General features: G+C 41.1%; 1 protein-coding gene across 7 annotated transcripts in view; it reads right to left on the bottom strand.

Annotated features, from left to right (window-relative positions):
- Positions 1-130: 130 nt before the first annotated feature.
- LOC112931419 (zinc finger protein 525-like) overlaps positions 131-20,945 on the bottom strand; it is a 43,994-nt gene continuing 23,179 nt past the window's right edge. The window contains exons 1-5 of one of the 7 annotated variants that reach the window (XM_072759547.1): positions 17,590-17,960; positions 13,515-13,656; positions 12,166-12,256; positions 10,691-10,817; positions 131-6,895 (exon numbers count right to left, since the gene is read on the bottom strand). In XM_072759547.1, coding sequence (XP_072615648.1) covers positions 5,358-6,895; positions 10,691-10,817; positions 12,166-12,180 — 1,680 coding nt within the window. In that variant the 5' untranslated portion in view covers positions 12,181-12,256; positions 13,515-13,656; positions 17,590-17,960 and the 3' untranslated portion in view covers positions 131-5,357. Of the gene's footprint in view, positions 6,896-8,498; positions 9,467-10,690; positions 10,818-12,165; positions 12,257-12,576; positions 12,820-13,514; positions 13,657-17,589; positions 17,968-20,945 lie in introns of those variants that run through there. The other 6 variants (XM_072759477.1, XM_072759343.1, XM_072759587.1 and 3 more) reach the window with 6 other exon arrangements.

Here is a 20,945-nt window from a genome sequence, read left to right as displayed (position 1 = left end):
CACTGTGGGAATATACATTGGTACAGGCTCTGTGGAAGACGGTATGGAGGTTTCTCAAATAAAAGTAGAACTACCTTCCTACCAGTGGGGGAGCTACGCGGTATTTTCCCAAAGAATGCAAAAATGCTAATTTAAAAGGATATATGCACTCCTGTGTTTATTGTAGCATTATTTATACAGCCAAATTATGGAGAAGTGTCAATTAATAGAGGAATGGAGAAGATGTGGTATATATACACACACAATGAAGTATTACTCAGCCATAAAATAGAGTGAAATCTTGCATGTCTATCAACAATGATGGTGCTACGGGATATCATGCGGAACAAAATACATCAGAGAAAGATAAATACCGTACGATTCAACCAACAAAATAAATGAAGAAAGGAAAAACATAGATAAAAAAAAATTCTTTGAACTACAAGGTACACACTAAGGGATGCCAGAGAGGAGGTCGTTGGCGGTGATGGGAGAAATAGATGATGGAGATTAAGAGCACAGTTATGATGACCACTGAGTTATGTACACAATTGAATCATTGTAAGTGTACCTCAAGTGGTATCACATTGAATGTTAACTATGTTAGTATTAAAATAAAAAAACTAGGGGTGCCACGGTGGCTCGATTAAGTGTAGCTCAGGTTGTGTGATCCTGGAGTCCTGGGATTGAGCTCCATGTTAGGCTCCCTGCTTAGTGGGGAGTTTCCTTCTCCCTCTGCCATCCCTCCCCCACTCAAGTGCGCACTCTATCTCAAATAAATAAAAAATAAAAACACTTAATGCAAATAAACTTCATTAATTGATAGACATGTGCATCCTCAATAGGCGATAAGTACTTCATGATCTGGGACAAGGTCCTCTGTGGGGAGTGATGTGGGTCCATGCCTGAATCCAGGAATGTCTTCCGAATTAAAATGTGAACAATTTACGAAAGGAGCGAACCTGTCTTTGCAAGGGAATGAAAACTGAAATGTGAAATGCAATACTCTACTAATGTGAAATATGCCATTATTGAGCAACATTTTTCAGAATATCATTTTCATTTCTATCCCCATTCACCAAGTGCTCAATCCTGTGTTCTTTCTAGAGCCAATTTTAGGCACAAGATCTAGGGTGTGGGAGATGGGGGTTTAGATTTGATATTTAGGTCACCAATTGCTGCTTTAAAAAATTTATTATTTTTAAGTTTTATTTTATTCGTATGAGAGAGAGACACACACAGAGAGGCGTAGAGACACAAGCAGAGGGAGAAAAGCAGCCTCCATGCAAGAAGCCCAACGCAGGACTTGATCTGGGGACTCCAGGATCACGCCCTTGGCCGAAGGCAGGCATTCAACCGCTGAGCCACCCAGGCTTCCCTTAACTTTTTTTTTTTTTTTTTTTAAATAGGGCCAACCCTGGTGGCTCAGCGGTTTAGCGCCACCTTCGGTCCAGGGGGTGATCCTAGCGATCCTGGATCGAGTTCCATGTCGGGCTCCCTGCTTGGAGCCTGTTTCCCCCTCTGCCTGTGTCTCTGCCTCTCCTCTTTTTGTCTCTCATGAGTAAATAAATAAAAAAAACTTTAAATTAAAAAAAATATATATATACCTAAAGAGTTATTCTTTATCAGTGTATTCCACACCTGAGGTGTCTGATAACTTGAAGTAAACCTTTGTGACATCATAATTCATTTCTCAGTAATTTCTAAATATAATTGCAAATTCCATTTAGGTTTTTTTTTTTTTTTGCGATTTTTTATCTGTATTGAGAAAGTTAAGACTTGGGTATGTAAAATTAAACCCCATTTCTGAGGGAAAAATGAAAACACATAATAGAAAAAGTAAATACTGTTTGGGCCATAGCAGAACCCAGAGAATACATTGTTTTAATTGACAAATTCTGGGTATTTCATAATTGACCTTTTGGTACAACATGACCTATTAAATTTACTTTTATCCAAAGTAATATATTTTCATAAAAGATTATATTTTGGCACTTTTGTTTCTCTAATTGTAAATGTTATGTCAGGTGTGCATTACAGTCCTGCTCAAGTATATATTCTTTAGAAGACTTGAATTTGTCATTTAAATTTTGCAATATTTTAGGGCCATTAATAGGCATGTGAGTTTTCTTTATATGAACGCTAAGGAAAGTGAAGCTTGAATATCAGTTTTCCAAATCTGATTTATACCTTCAATAATCTTGAAGTCAATATCCGTGAGTTAATATCTACATATGTTTCTCTAAAACCCATGTGTTAAAGATGAATTCTACAGTAAGAATTGATGATAAAGGCATTTTGGATAAAAAGACTTTTAATATGTAAATATGTAAGGTTTCACTTCTGTGTACATTATGTGTTTCATAAGTGATAGCCTCTGATGTTCATATTTGAATATATACTAAAGTTTGAGTATCATTACTCAGAAAATTAAGTTTTCATTTGAAAATTAATACTGTGGTGATCTCACAAGGATTGAATTTTGGATGAAAACTTTGCCACATATATTACATTATAAGATTTTGCTGAGGTATTTATTGATGTCTAATATTTGACTAGGTTAAATACAGTGCCCCACTGTGTATAATCTTAAGATTTCCCCAGGATGAATTTCTGATTAGTGAAGAATCATCCTGTCTAAAGACTTTCCAAGTTCATTACTTTTAGGGTTTCTTTGTAATATGTAGAACTGTAGTTATCAACAAAGAAGGGATCAAAACTTTTCCACCTTTATGCAAATGTTGGCTTTGATACTAGGAAGCATTCTTTCAGGTTGTGACACTAAGAAACCATTTTGATAGATTTCTTTCTTTGATTTCATTTACAATGTGTATCCTGTTTTAAATGTCTGTGAATAACCTAGATATAACTGGAAAAGAATCTCCTTCTATAAATCAAATCATTTCATGCATCTGTTTCCTGTACATTAAAAAAAGATACAGTGCTGTGGATAGATTTGAGGACCTTTAGAGGGTAATTATACAGATTATGCTGTATTACATAATACTGCCTACCAGCTATATTGGCATGAAAGAAATTTCACAGCATGGACTCCCATGATCACAAACAAATAAGTAACTTGTGGAATTTTCATCAAACTCTCAACAGTTGGGGAGAAGGCAATTATACTTGAAAGTCATGGGTCCATTTTGTTTATGGGGAATTTTCCTGTTTGTAAAATTTATTTTATCCTGCATTGTAAAGCTTTCCATCATGTTACATTCCCTATGGATTCTATCTCTCATGACAACTCCAGGCTGTAGTACAGTCATGTTGCTGCATCAGCCATGTATGGAAAAGGGATACAGGAAAAATTAATCAGGTTTGACTAAGAAATAGCAGCTACCATGTTACCTTTCTCCCCCCTCAGGCAAACCCTTCAGGAAAGGACAATTAACACAACATAATAATCTGTGCTACAAGGACAGTTAATGTCTTTATTCCTCACAAATCTGAGGGTGTAAACTACTACTTCCATTCTAAAGTGGACTAAGGTACAGTATTGATTTGAGTAACTTCACATCCTGTTTAGTAGCAGACTGGGAACTTAAACCTACTGGAGGTGGGAACAAATCATACCATGTTTTCAACACAATATATGGAAAAAGGTGGTTGATGGTGTTCTTCCTATAATCTAGATCTACATTTAGGTGTTTTCATAAGCTGTCCTTGTTTTTTTTTCAAAGATTTTATTTATTCATTCATGAGAGACACACAGAGAAAGAGAGGCAGAGACACAGGCAGAGGGAGAAGCAGGCTCCATGCAGGGAGCCCGATGCGGGACTTGATCCTGGGTCTCCAGGATCAGGCCTTGGGCTGAAGGCAGCACTAAACCGCTGAGCCACCCGGGCTGCCCAGCTGTCCTTGTTTAGATTCGGGTATGCTATTTATAATTTTGTCTGTGTCCAAGTCCCATTTATGTGTAGAGATTTATCCTATATGGCAATACCAGTTATGCATAAAGCTTCTGAGTTTTTTCTTTTTTTAACGATTTATTTATTTAGAGGGAGAAAGAGACTGAAGAAGGGAGGGGCAGTGGGATAGGGAGAAAGAGCCTTAGGCAGACCCCACACTGAGTGTAGAGCCAGATGCAGGGCTTAATCTCACAACCCTGAGATTATAACTTGAGCTAAAAGCAAGAGTTGGACATTTAAGTGACTGCCTCACCCAGGTGCCCCAGCTTCTGAGATCTTAATAAACTGCAGAAACTCTGGTTGCCACATAGTACAATAGTAACATGTCCTCATGACGAAGCTGGACTTAATAACTATAAGATCTGCTTGATATTAGTACAGTAACAGAGTGCATTCTTTTTATTCCAGAAACAAAACAGTGGCACCTGTCACCACAGCATTGAAATATTATTTTATGATGCCCTGATGTATGGTAGATAAGACACAATATGAAACTGTAGCAAGGCAGCAGGCTACAAGGTTAAGGATCAAAAATTAACTGCCTTCCTAGATACCAAGATACTTAATGTTTAAGTGAATTGACGATTAAAAATAAAGTACCATTTACATTAGGACCAAAACAAAAGGTACAAGCACAGACACTCATGAAGACATAACATCATTAACAGATTTTCAAGGCCAAAGTCCATAATAAAGTAATCTCATCAAGAAATCTGAAAGACTGGGACGCCTGGGTGGCTCAGCAATTGAGCATCTACCTTTGGCTCAGGGCATGATCCTGGAGTGCCGGGATCAAGTCCCCCATCAGGCTCCCTGCATGGAGCCTACTTCTTCCTCTGCCTATGTCTCTGCCTCTGTCTCAATAAGTAAAATCTTAAAAAAGATATGTAAAAGACTAAAAAATATATATAAAAAGATTAATAAAAAGATCATATAAACTGAAGATTAGTGGGTCATTCTACAGATATTGCTGCTCCTTTGACACCCATCACCCATCATTCTAAAACATTTTGACTTTTGATTTTACTGTAGAGTGTAACATTTGATTTGATTAATCTTCAAGTAAACTTAGTTCATACTGCTAGAATTCTCTGATGCATAGTACATTGTGAAACCTGCTTAAGCAAGATACCCAGCATTTTATTTGTAAGGTTTTCTCCAACATGAAATCTTTGGTGAATATTGAGGCTAGGCCATGGCATGAAAGCTGTGCTACATTCTTTGGTGAGGTTTCTTTTCAGTATGATTTCCCTTATGATTCCAAAGGTGAGACTATTTAGTAAAAGCCTTACCACACACATTACATCTATGTCTTCACTGTATGTATGTATATTCTGGTATCTGCTCAGGCTTGAACAGTGGTTAAAGGATTTGCAACGTTCACGACATTTAAAAGTTTTCTCTCTGGTATGAATTCTCTGATTCCCAAGGTGTAAACATTTAATAAAAGTCTTACTACACACTTTATACTTGTATTTTTACTCTATGTGTATTATGGTGTTTGTTGATGCTTGAGTAGTGTTTAAAGGCTTTACCACATTCTTTACATTTATAAGGTTTCTCCCCAGTATGAATTCTTTGGTGAACAGTAAGGCTTGCATTCTGACTAAAGGCCTTTTCACAAACATTACATTTATAGGGTTTCTCTCCATCATGAACTCTCTTATGTTGAGTAAGATTGGAACTCCTGATAAAGGCCTTGCCACACACATTACATTTGTAAGGTTTCTCTCCAGTATGAATTCTCTCATGACTCCAAAGGTATGACCGTGTGGTAAAATCCTTACCACAGTGATTACACTTGTAAGGTTTCTCTCCGGAATGGATTCTCTTATGTTGAGCAAGATTTGAACCGCTAGAAAAGGCTTTGCCACACTCACTACATTTGTAAGGCTTCTCTCCTGTATGAATTCGCTCATGACCCCAAAGCTGTGAAGGTATCATAAAATTCTTACCACATACATTACATGTAAATGGTTTCTCTCCAGTATGAATTCTCTTATGAATACAAAGGTGTGAACGTGTGGCAAAATCCTTACCACACTGAATGCATTTGTAAGGTTTTTGTCCAGAATGGAAGTTCTTATGTTGAGCAAGATATGAACCATCAGAAAAGGCTTTGCCACACTCATTGCATTTGTAAGGCTTCTTTCCAGTATGAATTCGCTCATGACCCCAGAGATGTGACTGTGTGGTGAAATCCTTACCACACACATTACATTTATATGGTTTCACTCCAGTATGGATTCTCATGAGATTTGAGAACCTCTTAAAGGCTTTGCCACGCTCATTACCTTTATAAGGTTTCGGCTCAGAATGAATTCTTTGATGATTAGCTAAGGTTGAGCAATGGCTAAAAGTCTCCCCACACTCACTACATTTATAAGGTTTTTCTCTTTTGGGTGTTTTCTGTTGTAGTGTCTGTAATGAAGGATGCATAAGAACCTTCTCATATTTATTTAAAATGTTGGTTTTGACACTAGAAGGAATTCTTTGAAGTGGTGAAACTGAGGACATTTTGGTAGACTTCTCAACTTGATTATTTTCATAAACTTCCTCATGGGTTTGAAATCTCTGCAGTTGAGCCATATGTGAATGAGAGCTTAATCCAAGCCTATTGTCCAAAGGGTTTCTGTACTTGCTTCCTGAATAGCCTAGCTTGTTTTTTAGTGCCTTACTCACCATACAATGTTTGTAACATTGAGATGTACTTCTTCCTATGGAAACATTGTGTTTTACAGGAAAATCATTATAGAATTTATGATGTTCTTGATGTTCTCTATAGATGAGATTTTTGTAATGGGTTGCAGTGTCTTCTTCATATTTTTTTTCTTCAGATAACCACTGAGTCCCAAATTTGTTCACATCTTGGACTTTTCTCAAGTCAAAATCATCAAACTGATGACTTAAGTGTCTTTCCAAAATTAAAGTTTGGAGTAATTCTCCATTATTTAGGTCATCTTTTGGTGGTAATTCTTTTCTCACACATATAGTAGGGATATCTGTAAAAAATAAAATCATAAATAAATATATAAATATATTATATTTATTATATATATAATATATATAATTATATAGATTTAATTAATATAAATATATTATAAATATATTTATAAATATATAATTAATATAAATATATTTATAAATATATTTATAAATAAATATATAAATATAAAAAATCATAAATTCCTATTAATAAAAGTTTGAAAATGGACATTTTATAATAAAAAGTATTACACCAAAAATAAAACTCATAATTACAGAGTTATTACATTTGTCAACCATGGTGTATGCAAATGATCAGAAATGCAAAGGATGTAAGATTTCTCAGTAAAGAAAGGCTGATTACAGGTAGTTCATATTATTTTCAAGGAAGCCTATTTATAATGCTCTGTGATCAAAACTTATGATAGCCCTGAACACTTAGGAATTTTCTACAGGTACTTCAAAGACCATAGCAACCCTACAGGAGGCATAAAGCTGGCTCATATTTATTTTTTTAAAAGATTTTATTTATTTATTCACAAGAGAGGGAGAGACATAGACAGAGGGAGGAGAAGCAGGCTCCTTGCAGGGAGCCCGACACAGGACTCGATCCTTAGTCTCCAGGATCACACCTCAAGCCAAAGACAGATGCTTAACTGCTGAGCCACCCAGGTGACCCAAGGCAGCTCATATTTAAAAGAAACACATATACAGTAAAACAAAGCTTTAAGAATAACAAAATATTCTTCTGATACTGCTATAAAACTACATCCAGGGATCCCTGGGTGGCGCAGTGGTTTGGCGCCTGCCTTTGGCCCAGGGCACGATCCTGGAGACCCGGGATTGAATCCCACATCGGGTTCCTGGTGCATGGAGCCTGCTTCTCCCTCTGCCTGTGTCTCTGCCTCTCTCTCTCTCTCTCTCTCTGTGTGACTATCATAAAAAAAAAAACAAAAAAAAAAACTACATCCATGCAGAATAGGCATACTGCAGTGTTAATATTCAGAGTCATGTGCTTATATTCCATAATATATGCTATAATTATTTATTCATCATGAAAAAATAAACATTTTAGTAACCCTAGACAAATATAGCAATTATTAAGGAATGTGTATATTTGTAAGAAATATATATAAATGTTAGAATTTTAAAAATTAGCCTATAACAAAAAAAGAAAGGTTGTGTTTCAGAAGACACATACAATATCATAACTGGAAAATATGTTGAAATCACCCATTTTGAAATAGAAGTTCTAATAAATATGTAATATTACAAAGATTAACAATGGGGCTCTGTGACATGGAAATGGCAAAGAAGGGAACTCCAAATGTACCTCCTCTACAAAGGCAGAAGTGAACTACCAAAACATTTCAGAATCAACTTTATAAGAACTCTGGAAATTAATTACAGGATTCCAGCAATATGGCACACTCTTTTTTTTAGAGATTTTATTTATTTATTTGAGAGATAGCATGAGCAGGGCAGGGGCAGAGGGAAGCAGTCTCCCTGCTGAGCAGGAAGCCCAATGTAGGGATAAATCCTGAGACCCTGGGATCACGACCTGAGCCAAGGCAGATGCTCAACCACGGAGCCATGCAGGTGTCCAAATAAAATCTTAAAAAAAAAAATTATGCATGAGTTTCCTTGTATTTCTGAGGTGACCACAGTCACTTCATAACAAAAGCACAGTCTCAAGATAGCCAATATGCTCAATTTTATATATCCAAATTCATTCAAATGAGAAATGTATTTGTCAATAAGCAGGTATTAACTCAAACAAAACAAATGTAGGAAGGATAACTATGATTATATTTTCACCAAATTCCAGAGGTTATATAGATTTTTGGATAAAGCCTGCTCCTTCATACCCCTTAGCACTCAGGAAGGACATCTCGTAAAATATATGAAACATTCATTCTCTAACCAAACAGCCCCACAAATTACAAGTATCAAAGAAAGAACTCTGGTGAATATCATCAAAAGTACATAATAAATGATTAAATACATAAATAACTTCATTTGTAATACATGGAAATCTGCGGATCAAAGTAACAGCATTTGCTATATGAACTACAGAAATGGATTAGAGTTCAATAAGGTAAGCAATGTGAACTCAAATTCCCTCAACACAGTAAATCAACATCTTATTTGTTGAAGAAAGAACAGCAGCATACATACAGAATGAACACTGTTGCATAAACAATAGTTTGGTCAGGAGTCTTTTAGATGGGGTTATGAAGGCTGACAATTTTCTCCCTAGAATAAATTCCTGTACTTGTTCACACCAAATCAAGGGGGATGATCCTTATTGTACTCTATCAACACTGCCACAATGCCCTTGAGACACACTTCCATGACACCAAAAGCCAGGACAACTGGAGCCATAAGCTAGAATCTCAGGCTGCACTCAATTTCAGCATCTGGAATACTCTCTACTCAGGTGCTTCAGAGCCCACGTCTCTACTTAACAGGATGATGCTGTGACACCTCAATGTAAGTTTTCTCCATCCAGAATGTTCTTTGATCCAGTAAAACTCCTCATGGGAGACTTCGCCACAACCTGTCTAGCACTGAAAAGCCGGATTATCCTAGCAGAAAACACAAGGATAAAATTTCAGACACTGAGGAACTGTGGTTCAGAACCAAGAAAACTACAGAGGCAAAACCATCTAAACTTAGAGGAGACAAATCAGGAAAAAACCAAGGTTTTTCCCACATTCACAGACTAAAAAGGAGCTGCAAGAGGAAGACAAAAACGAAAGTAAAGTAAGGGGGTCTGATTTTTGTGGGATGTTCAAAGAGGATCTCGGGTCTGACTACAGAGTTCAGACTGACGGCCTGAAGCTTGAGGTACAGTCCCCACGAAAGACTGGGAATCAAAGGTTTTCCCCAACCCACTATCATATACATAGAAGAGAGTGAAGGAAGGGGAGGACAAGTTACTTTGAGAGTCCATGAAAAATCAACTCTCCTAACCACTGCTCTCATCTGGGGAGAATATCCCAAATGACAATTCAGGAAGACAGTTCCTCTCTGAAATCTGACCCTAACTTCTGTTACATCTTTGACACCTTCCCACCCATCTGGGTTTTGTTGCTAGTTTATTGTTTGTTTCTTTGTTTTTTAAGATTTTACTTACTTATTCATGAGAGACACAGAGAGAGGCAGAGACATAGGCAGAGAGAGAAGCAGGGTCCCTGTGGGGAGCTCAATGAACTCTATCCCAGGATCCTGGGATCGTGGCTAGAGCCAAAGGCCATCACTCCACCACAGAGCCACCCAGGTGCCCCTGGTTGCTAGTTTCTCCCCACTCTTGAGGTACCAGAGCTCTCCCCTGCTCCACAATCAAGTTCATATTCAGCTCAGAAAAAGATTCCTGCTGACATGGAAACTGGTAGATGATGTCCTGGGGTTTTCCCAGCCCTTTGTCAGCTGAGACTAAGGACTTCAATTACAGATGGTATAGAATAGAATTACACAAATTTGTTCAGTGACACTCTTCCTCCAGATGCTTAAATGTTTGACGTACACAGACATCTAGCTCTCTTCCCAGAACTACTGAAATCAAAATTACAGGAGTAAAACCAGGCAAGCTGGTATTTTAAAGTTTTGACATAAGGTCTTGTTCCTCCTCAACCTCTAGCACCACCAATTTGCATGATTATCTGGGTTTAAAATCCAGGAACCACATCGTGAAGCTTTTCATTTCTGAATCAGCAGGGCTTCAATATGAGTCAAACAAGGCAAGGGCTCCCAAGAAACTTTCAAGAGAAACACAAAGATAAACTAGGGAAGTTTGAAACTAATCTCACCCAAGGAGACCAGGTTCCTGTAGTTCTCCAACATCACATCCCTGTACAGGGCTCTTTGGGCAGGGGCCAGGCACTCCCACTCCTCCTGAGAGAATTCTATGACCACATCCTTGAATGTCAATAGTTCCTGAAATGAAAGCACGTTTCACCAAGGGGCCATCAGGAGAGTACTTATTTCATAAAAATGAGAGGAGGACAGAGTAGCCAGATAAATACATAAAAGATAATTTGCACAAGTCATATATTGCCAATGTTGGCTTCTTACACTTTCCCAATAGCAAATTTCCATCAGCTAAACTACTTAGTTTTATAATATTGTGCCAGATAAAATACACGAAAGAAAAACTTCAACAAACGGTAAACTATGTGTAAGTTCTAGATAGTATCTTGTAAATACCATATGAGAGCTAATTTCTACACAAGCTAGAGCATGAGTAGTGTCTTCAGGGATGACCAAGTACACAGTAGCATCAATGAAAGGTGAAAACTGGAAAAATGGGAAGCTGATGATAACAGAACGACCAGAAGTTTTGACACTCCCCATATAATAAGCATTACTTTAATACTTTACAAATGTTAACTTGTATAAGATATAGCATCCAGTTAAATGAGTATTTGTTCCCATTTTACACAGGACCCAAATCTGTCACACACACTCCAAGGAATTTGCCTCTGGTCAAATAGGTAATAAATTGCAGACCCTGCACCTGAACCAAGGGGTCGGGCTTTAGGATGGAACCCACACCACCACATGGTGAAGTAAGAAACACAACAGTAAAAGTCTGTTGACAAAGAGGGCTTACTAATGGAGAAAACCTGAACAAGTCCAAGGCTGAAACACAAACCTGGATGAAAGGTCAATATACATACATGCACACACACATGCATAAACACACTATTTTTACTGCTATTAACTTTCTAATGGGTGCTATAGAAAATATTTAAAGCCATGAAAAATATCTCAGACATACTATCAAGATAAAATAAAGGTTATCTATGAGATGATGACATCTTTTTTACATACTACAGGCTCTGGCCCATAAACACTTTTGTGGACACAGGAACAAACACATACTGAAAATAACTGAGATCAAAGCTGTAGTGTCTAGATGACACCTATTTTTAGAATATCTCTTTGTTATCCTTTTATCCAAGTTCATTTGAGTATTTCTGGTACAATAAACGTGCATAAATTGTATTAAACGTAAAGAACACTGTCAGTGTTACTCTATTTAGCCTGCTTACACAAATAACCCTGTGAAAAAATTTCTTGGAATAACATTTCACTTCTACCTCCATTGAATAAATGTACGGAAGTGTATGAGCTGGAATGCGCATGCAGAGGGCTGCTGAAGAAAGGCTCTGGGGTGAATGTGAGCAAATATATCAGGAGAGACACTTGAGAGGGAAAAGAGCTAGTCCAAGTGGAGGTGAGGACGCAGCGGACAGAACAAGGAACTGAGCTAGGACTTTACCTGAGAAAGAGTCATTCCTGATTCTTAGGCTTTCCTCCTCTGCCTCCTCTGGGCTTCTCTTCCAGGCGAGATGGGCCTTGAGACAACAATCCTGAGTGTCAAATATACACTGTTTAGCGCTTAGAGTCAACGTACACGTTTCTGTGCCACAACCACACACACAGGAAGATTTCCCCACGTGGTAGTCAATCCTTTGCTGCCCACTGCCACAGGAGGGATGCAGGGACAGTGAACTGCTACACAGAGACCAGCAAGTGAGCATTCTGGCCTCTTAATGCAGAACTCACTTCCCTCCTGGTGAAGCACACACCTGAGCTGCAGCAGTGGGGATCTAGGCACCCTCCCTTTAAAGTCCCAGACCCACCCTGCTAACCCTCCATACAGAGGACGAGGACACACAGCACTTTCTACCTCTCTCTAGATCAGGGGCTGCTTTCAGTCCTCATTAATGGAGGAGCCAGAGCCCTGGGGCTTGATGCTGGATACAGAGGCTGGCCTCTGTTGCTCCCAAACACAAGAAGAGAAATCTCTGTGGACTGGGCATAGGAAGATTATGCAAAATGCCTCAGCAATGCAATGGCAAGTCAGGGTGGAGCACCACTCCGAGGAAACCAGCCCACCACCCCACCCACCTGTGGCTCTGCTACCTCCTAGGGCCCTTGTATCCAGATGGTGCAAGAGGAAGGAGCAGAGAGACTCATGCTGAACTCATGTAATCTGACTCAGATTACAGACCAGAGCATGGAGTGGGGATGAGGCTGGAATGGGACATGGCAGTGTGCGAGATGGCCTCACTAGAAGGTGATATAACAAAGACCTGGAGAGGAAGTTCACCACGTACATTCGAGGAATTTGAGAATTCTACACAGAGGGACCACCTTAGGAAAGCCCTAGGAGGGAGTCCTGACCCTGACCCCAGGAACAGCAAAGATATCTGTGGGCCTCAATCCCAGTGAGGGAGGAGACCAGCATGGGATCAAGTCACAGAAGTAGATCAGGAATGTCCAGTGTGGTCTTCTGACACTGTTCTCCTCCACCCCAGGTGAATCTTGGATGCCGTGTACTCTTTCACCAATATTGCCTTTTTCCCCCCCTCACTATGTATTACAAAAAATGTAATGTGCTAATGTATTTTGAAAGCCTGCCAAGATGGTCACCAAAGCCCAGGAAGATGGCACTACTCTGAACTGGGAGGTGGAGGACCACAGGGAACACAACTGGAACACCTCTAGGAAACAGGAGGTCATGTTTGGACACTGTAAGTGGAGATGTCCCAATAGAAATGTCAGAGACCCAGTTAGACAACACAATCTGGCATTCAAGGCAGAGGTCTGAAATGGAATGTAAACCTGGGAGACCTCTTTAAAGTCCGGAGATAAGGGGATATCAAAAGTTCCTGGATGTACAGAAGAGGTCCATGACTATCCTATGGGGTGCTCTTCCCATCAGAGAACAGAGAGTTGAGGAAAAATCGGCAGAGGAAGTGATCAGCTGAGAAGTGAACAGAGTGGAGAGAAGAAAGTTAAAACACACACAATTAAAAGATGACATCTGTCAATACTGGATATCCTGAAAGTCAGGATAAAATATGTTTAAAATAAGGAGTGATTACTGTTCAACATGTTGCTAATCAGATAGATAAAGACAGTGAGTCAGCCAGTTTTAGAAAACGTAAAAGCACCAGATCAGTTTCCTGTTCACAACTTCTTTGGGTAGGTACCCACAGGTGGATCTGGTGGATTATCTGAAAATTCTGTTTAATTTTTTAAAGAAATCCCTAACATTTTTTCAATAGGGAACACACCATTTATAGTCCTTGGAGTAGTGCACAATACTTTCAGTTTCATCCCATTCTCTCCAGTGCTTATCATCTTTTGAACCGTACCCATTTTTTTTAGCATAGCCCCACAAGGGGGCATGATTTGAGTTGCAGTCCCCTAATCATTAGGAACATTGAGCATGTCTACTTGAGCTTACTGCCCATCCATCTGAAGAAATATCTATTGTGGTCTTTTGCCTACCCTTTTTTTTTTTTTTTTTGCATTAATCTATTTTTCTTTTGTTGTCTTGCTTTCTGCTGTCATATCCAGGAGTCTGGATTTTTATACATGAGGGCGATGGGAAGCCAGTGGAGAGTTCAATGCCAGGGTTTGACAAGACCTGACTTCAGATTTACTCTGTAAATTTATCCTCTGGCTCTGAGCCTAGGCCTTGCCTCTTTCCTCACAGTATTTTTCATTGTTGTTGGGTTAGGACCAACTTAATCTTCTAATCACAACTGTAACCATCCTGCAGAAAAATACCGCACAGACACACATGCAAAATTTCAGTTGCTGTAGGGATCATGGTCATTCAGATTTCCTGCTCTTGTCCTTCATCTCCATGCTGCAGCTGGGTTCACCGAGCCCTAGGAGGGAAGCCTTTTCACAAGTTACCTTGAGAACACCTGAGTTCAGTGGGAACCACACGTAACTGAATTTTGGAATGGTGGCCTAAATGAGGCATGGGGCACTTTGCCTTTATCCTTATCATCTCATGTCTTTTTCAAAAAGTCCATGTGCCTGGCTGTCTCAGTAGGTACAGCATGGGACTCGAACTCCGGATCCAGAGAGCAAGCCCCATGTTGGGGTGGAGCTCACTTAAATAAATTGGTAAATAAATATAAATAAAGGGCAGCCCAGTGGCGCAGCGGTTTGGCGCCTCCTGCAGCCTGTGGTGTGACCATGGAGACCCGGGATCCAGTCCCACATCGGGCTTCCTGCATGGAGCCTGCTTCTCCCTCTGCCTGTGTCTCTGCCTTTCTCTCTCTCTCTCTGAGAAAATAAATAAATCTTAAAAATAAATAAATAAATAAAGTGCACTCCCTAAAACACACACACACACACCCAAAATCCCAAAACATTAAAAAATGAAAAATTCCAGAATCATCTAAAATATGCCTGAGCAAAAGAAACTTCTTTCATGGTCTTAATCAATGGGGAAATATTTTTAACATGATAATTCAAAAAATGATAAATCAGAGATTTAGTACTGAATACTGTGAAAGTGGATCAGCTACGGAAACAAACTCTGAGCCTATTACTTCACCATGAATAGATCAGTTCTACTGGAACAAAGTTCATAGTCCTTCCAGCCCAGCTTCATACAACGTTCATACAACGGACCTGAGGGACCTGAAGGGAACATCTATTTTGGAGCTGACATCTTACTAATTAGACCAGTCACATCAAGGAAGGAGAGATGCTGTCGAAGATTACACTAACTTACTAAGCTAGGTTCTGATTATTTAGATCATGGACACCCTTACCAGATACACACTGTAATAGTTCAAAATCATTTACTAGGGATCCCTGGGTGGCGCAGCCTGCTCCTCCCTTTGCCTGTGTCTCTGCCTCTCTCTCTCTCTGTGTGACTATCATAAATAAATTAAAAATTAAAAAACAAAATCATTTACTAACCGCAAAGGAATACTCCAACATATGGTAACAAGTAGAAAGAACGCAGGGCTTCTCACTTGAAGTACATAAAAAATATTTTTTAAAAACCAGGTGGAAATTTTTTAAAAATCTAGTATCTTCTGGGGTCAAAGCTTTATTTTTATTTTATTTTATTTTATTTTATTTTATTTTATTTTATTTTATTTTATTTTATTTTTTTGAGAGGGAGAAGGTGAGAGAGTATCCCAAGCAGACTCCACCCCCAGCACGGAGCCTTAGCTGGGGCTCTGATGACCCTGGGATCATGATCTGAGCTGGTATCAAGGGTGTCAAGAGTCAGATGCTTAACAGATTCAGCCACTGAGGCAACCCACGGCGGTCAAAGCTTTCACCATAATGCAACCACCTAATATTTAGAAAAGATTCACAAGATCTGGCTTAAGATGTCGCCAAAGCTTTTTGCAGAAGCTTGTAATGATTCTTTACAGAATAGATGTCCAATACACTTCAATTTGGTTTAAAAAACTAAATGTAAACGAAGTAGCAAGAAAAAGTAAATCCATTTAAAAGAAAAAGAAGCACTTTTAATGTTGCTTTAAAAAGCATCATGCAGGGACTCATTCTGTAATTTGTAGGTCTAGGCCATCTTCCCATGCCATCCCAGGATAGGAGAGTGACCCATAAGACTAAGACAGTCTCCCTCCTCTCTCTGGCCAATTAAAGGTAGCAAATACAAGCTATCTTACAACGCTAATAATTATAAAGCACACGAGCCTTACAAGCAGTTCTGTAATTTTCTTTCTCCTCTGTTCAATTCAACCAAGCACATTTAAAGTTGAATGCATTACATTATGGAGACACAAGTCCCTGCATCACAACTTAATCACCATGTCCCATTAGCCAGCACCCACCCAGATCTGGGCTCCCCTGCTCTCTCTCTCCGAAGGATTTCTATTCATCTGCTCGGGTCTTTCTCTCTCCTGATTCTGGCCACTGGTTCTCCTTTTCTGTGATTCCCGTCTCCTCTCTTGCTTTCTCTCCTTTTCTCTCTTCCTTTCCCTACACCAACACTTTCTGGGGAACTCTGGAAATCCCTACTGCTGCTTCCAAGCGCTCGGACCGTTGGGATCTCTACATATTTCGGCCTCGCCCCCCCCCGCCCCCCCCCCCCGGTGTCCCTCTGCTCTCCCCGTCCCCTCCCCTCTTTCCTCTTACACCTCCCCCCCCAGCTCCAACCCACTGGCTCCCCGTCTGGCTAAGCTCTCGCACTGCCGCCGCTTTCTGTCCCCGCATCGCCTGCCCACAGCTTTTTCCTCCTTCCCACCGTGCGTGGGAAGTTCCTCGCCCTTGTTGCCCCCCTTCTGTTCACCAGGGACCCCTCCTAGGGGGTCCCCTTCTTCTGGAGCGCCTCCCTTTCCTCCACATTTCGCGGCGACGTTCCCGAGTTCCTGTCTTCCGCCCTTAGGGCCTCGTCGCCAGTCCCTCCCGCATCCTCCAGCTTGCCGTATCCTTACGGACCCTCTCTCTGATCGCTCTCCTCTCTCCCTCTCTTTCTCCCGCTCCTCCTCTCCCTCGTCGGCCGCTGTCCTGGCCTCCCTCCCGCAGCCACGGCTTCCACGAGGCCCCCCAATCCCCGCCTGGGGGAGGGGACCCGCTCCGTGACTCCCCGCCGCCTCCCGGACCTAAGTCCCTCCTGAGAGCCCGCCCCGAAGACAGGGCCCTTCCCGGGCATCGGTCCTCTCTCCACAGGCGGGGCTGCCCCGCGGAGACCTCAGGAGGCTGGGGGTCTGCGCAATCCCAGGGCCAGGGGCAGCCGCCGGGCCGGGCTGCGGGCGAGGCGCACGCGCCCCTCTCCCTGTTCTCACGCGGCGCGAGGGGCAGGGGCGGCGGGGATGGCCTCTGAACCAGCGGAACCAAAACCAGCCGGACCTCCGGGGCCGCAGCGCCGCCCGCAGGGATCCGCGTCTCTCGGCGACGCGGGACTTACCGCGGTGGAGGCGCAGGTGAGGGGACGCTAACGTGCGTGGAGAACCCAGGCCCCAGGGTTACAGGTTTGGGGAATGCGACGCTCAGGTATAAAAGAGAAAGTTAAAAACCCTCAGAGGCCGATTTGTCGCCCGCTCCAGTCAGCCGCTTCCGCGTCGGTGAAGAGCGGCGCCTGCGCGCCGAGGGGACAGCGGGTTAGGCGCAGGCCCGCGGGTGGTGCTTCTTCCTGCAGGGGTTGGAGTGCGAACGCCGCCCAGACCGCGAGGAGCACAGCGGGTGGGCGCGACTGGGGCGGGGCCTCAGGGTAGCGCTTCCGGCAACAGGAGGGACGCACTGGCTTCCAGGCCTGGGCCCTGAACCGCGGACAGGTTGGGGCGGAAGTACGCACCAGCGCTTCCGGTAAGGAGAGAAAATCCGAAAGGACCCGCGCAGCTGAGGTGTGGGGGGGCGTGGCCAGGCGTAAATTGGGTGGAGAACTTTCGGTGCTGGTTGAGCGGGAAGGTTTGCCCTAGCTAGGATTTCCGGAGGGAGGCCAGGACCAATCAGCGGGGTGGACAGTGCTTGGCTTCCTCTGCGCCCCCCCCCCCCCAGGAAATGTCTTTTTTTGGGGAATTTCTAACCCTTTCTGTTTCTTTTGCCTCCAGTGGGAGGAGACTGCTTCATGCCTATTTAAGTTCATGTTTGAACAGTTTGAGGTAAAGGGTGGTTTTGTGTGGGATATATTGTTGAAAGGTAACCTGGTTACCAGGGTGAAAGAGGCTTTCCTCAAAACTTGTGAGAACACTAAATAGCTTTTGGCAAGAATGTGGAGAAAAAGGAGCTCTCCTAAACTCTTTTTCCTAATGCAGACTGGTGCAGATACTGTAGAGGACATTGTGATTTTATTCCAAAAGTTGAAAATACAACTACCTTACTTCCCAGTTATTGAACTATTGGGTATTTACCCAAGGGATTGGGAAACACTGAATTAAAAGGATATTTGCACCCATATGTTTATTGTAGCATTATTTATAATAACAAAATTTTTTTTTAAAATTTTTATTTATTTATGATAGTCACAGAGAGAGAGAGAGAGAGGCAGAGACATAGGCAGAGGGAGAAGCAGGCTCCATGCACCGGGAGCCTGATGTGGGATTCGATTCCGGGTCTCCAGGATCGCGCCCTGGGCCAAAGGCAGGCGCCAAACCGCTGCGCCACCCAGGGATCCCTATAATAACAAAATTATAGCAGCAAAGAAGTGTCCATCATCTGATGAATGGATGAGAAGATGTGGAATGTATACAACGGAATGTTGATCATAAAATGGAGTGAAATTTTGGCCTTTGCAACACCATGGATAGAGTTAGATAGTATAATGCTAAGTGAAATAAGTCAGCCAGAGAAAGACAAATACCATATGATTTCACTCATATGTGGAGTTTAAAACCAAAAAAAGAAAAAAAGAAATGAATGAAAAAACAGACTTTTATCTACAGGGAAAAATTGGTGGCTACCAGCAAGAAGGTGGAGGTCAGGGATGGGAGAAATAGGTGATGGGGATTAAGACTAAACCCATCATGATTAATGTACAGAATTGTCAAATCACTATATTGTACACCTCAATATAACACTGAACTATCTTGGAATTAAAATTAAAAACTTAATTTAAAAAAAACCTCTTTCGATGAAGAGGTAGAGGTGGACTCTAGTTGGGACCAGGTCCTCCATGGGGAGTTATGTGAGACATGGCTGAATCCAGTAATATTTCCTGCTTTAGAATTTAAGCAATTTAGGGATCCCTGGATGGCACAGCGGTTTGGCGCCTGCCTTTGGCCCAGGGCGCGATCCTGGAGACCCGGGATCGAACCCCACATCAGGCTCCCGGTGCATGGAGCCTGCTTCTCCCTCCGCCTGTGCCTCTGCCTCTCTCTCTCTCTCTGTGACTATCATAAATAAATAAAAATTAAAAAAAAAAACCCGCAAAATATTAAAAAAAGAAAGAATTTAAGCAATTTAAATAAGCATGGAATGCACCTGTCTATGCAATAGATGCAGACTGAAATGTGCAAAACTATACCAATGCAAAAATGTGTCATTATTTATTTATTTTTAAATATTTTATTTATTATTTATTCATGATAGACATAGAGAGAGGCAGAGACACAGGCAGAGGGAGAAGCAGGCTCCATGCCGAGAGCCTGACGCGGGACCCGATCCCAGGACCCCAGGATCATGCCCTGGGCCAAAGGCAGGCGCTGAACCGCTGAGCTACCCAGGGATCCCATAATGTGGTATTATTTAATAACATTTTTCAGAACATAATTTCCATTTTTGTCCCCATTCACCATGTACTCAATCATGTATTCATTTCTATAGATGGTCATAGACATAAGACCTGGGGTGTGGGAGATGAGGGATAGATGTGATAATTTAGGTCACCAACCATTACTTTAAAAAATTTTTTTTTAGGTAAGCCCAGGTGGCTCAGCGGTTTAGTGTCGCCTTCAGCCCAGGGTGTGTTCCTGGAGACCCAGGATTGAGTCCCACCTCAGGCTTCCTGCATGGAACCTGCTTCTCTCTCTGCCTGCTTCTCCCCCTGCCTGTGTCTCTGCCTCTCTCTCTGTTTCTCGAATAAATAAATAAAATCTTTTTTAAAAAGTTTTTTTTAAATATAGATCTAACTTGAGTTGTTCAATATAGTTGTGAACATATTCCACACTTGAGGTGACTGATAAAAATTACTTTCAGATAAACCTTTGTGACACCATAATGCATTTCTAAATACAATTTCTAAACATAATTTCAAATTCACTTTATATTTATATATAAATATAAATATATACAATATAGTGATTCAACAATTCCATTAATCACCTGTGTTCATCAAGACAAAAAGCACTCTTTAATCCCCATCACCTATGTAACCAGTCCCTCGCCCACCTCCCCTATGGTAAGCATCAGTCTGTTCTCTATAATTAAGAGTCTGTTTCCTGGTTTAACTCTCATTTTTTCCCTTTGCTCATTTGTTTCTTAAATTCCACATAAGTCAAATCGTATGGTACTTGTCTTACTCTTTTTTCGTTTATTATTATACTCTACAGCTCCATCCATGTCATTGTAAATGGCAAGATCTCACTATTTTTTATGACTGAGTAATATTTCATTTTGTGTATATAGAGAAATCAATATATAATAAACATATATCTCACATATTGATTCATCAGTTCTCTCTCTCTCTCTTCAAGATTTTATTTATCTATTCATGAGAGACACAGAGAATGAAAGGCAGAGACATAGGCAGAGGGAGAAGCAGGCTCCAATGCAGGACTCGATCCTGGGTCTGTAGGATCACACCCTGAGCCAAAGGCAGATGCTCAA

Source organism: Vulpes vulpes, chromosome 1, assembly GCF_048418805.1.
Source record: "Vulpes vulpes isolate BD-2025 chromosome 1, VulVul3, whole genome shotgun sequence".
Taxonomy (NCBI): Eukaryota; Metazoa; Chordata; class Mammalia; order Carnivora; family Canidae; genus Vulpes; species Vulpes vulpes.
Note: the sequence above shows the minus strand (reverse complement) of the source record. Positions and strands in the feature narration are given on the sequence as shown.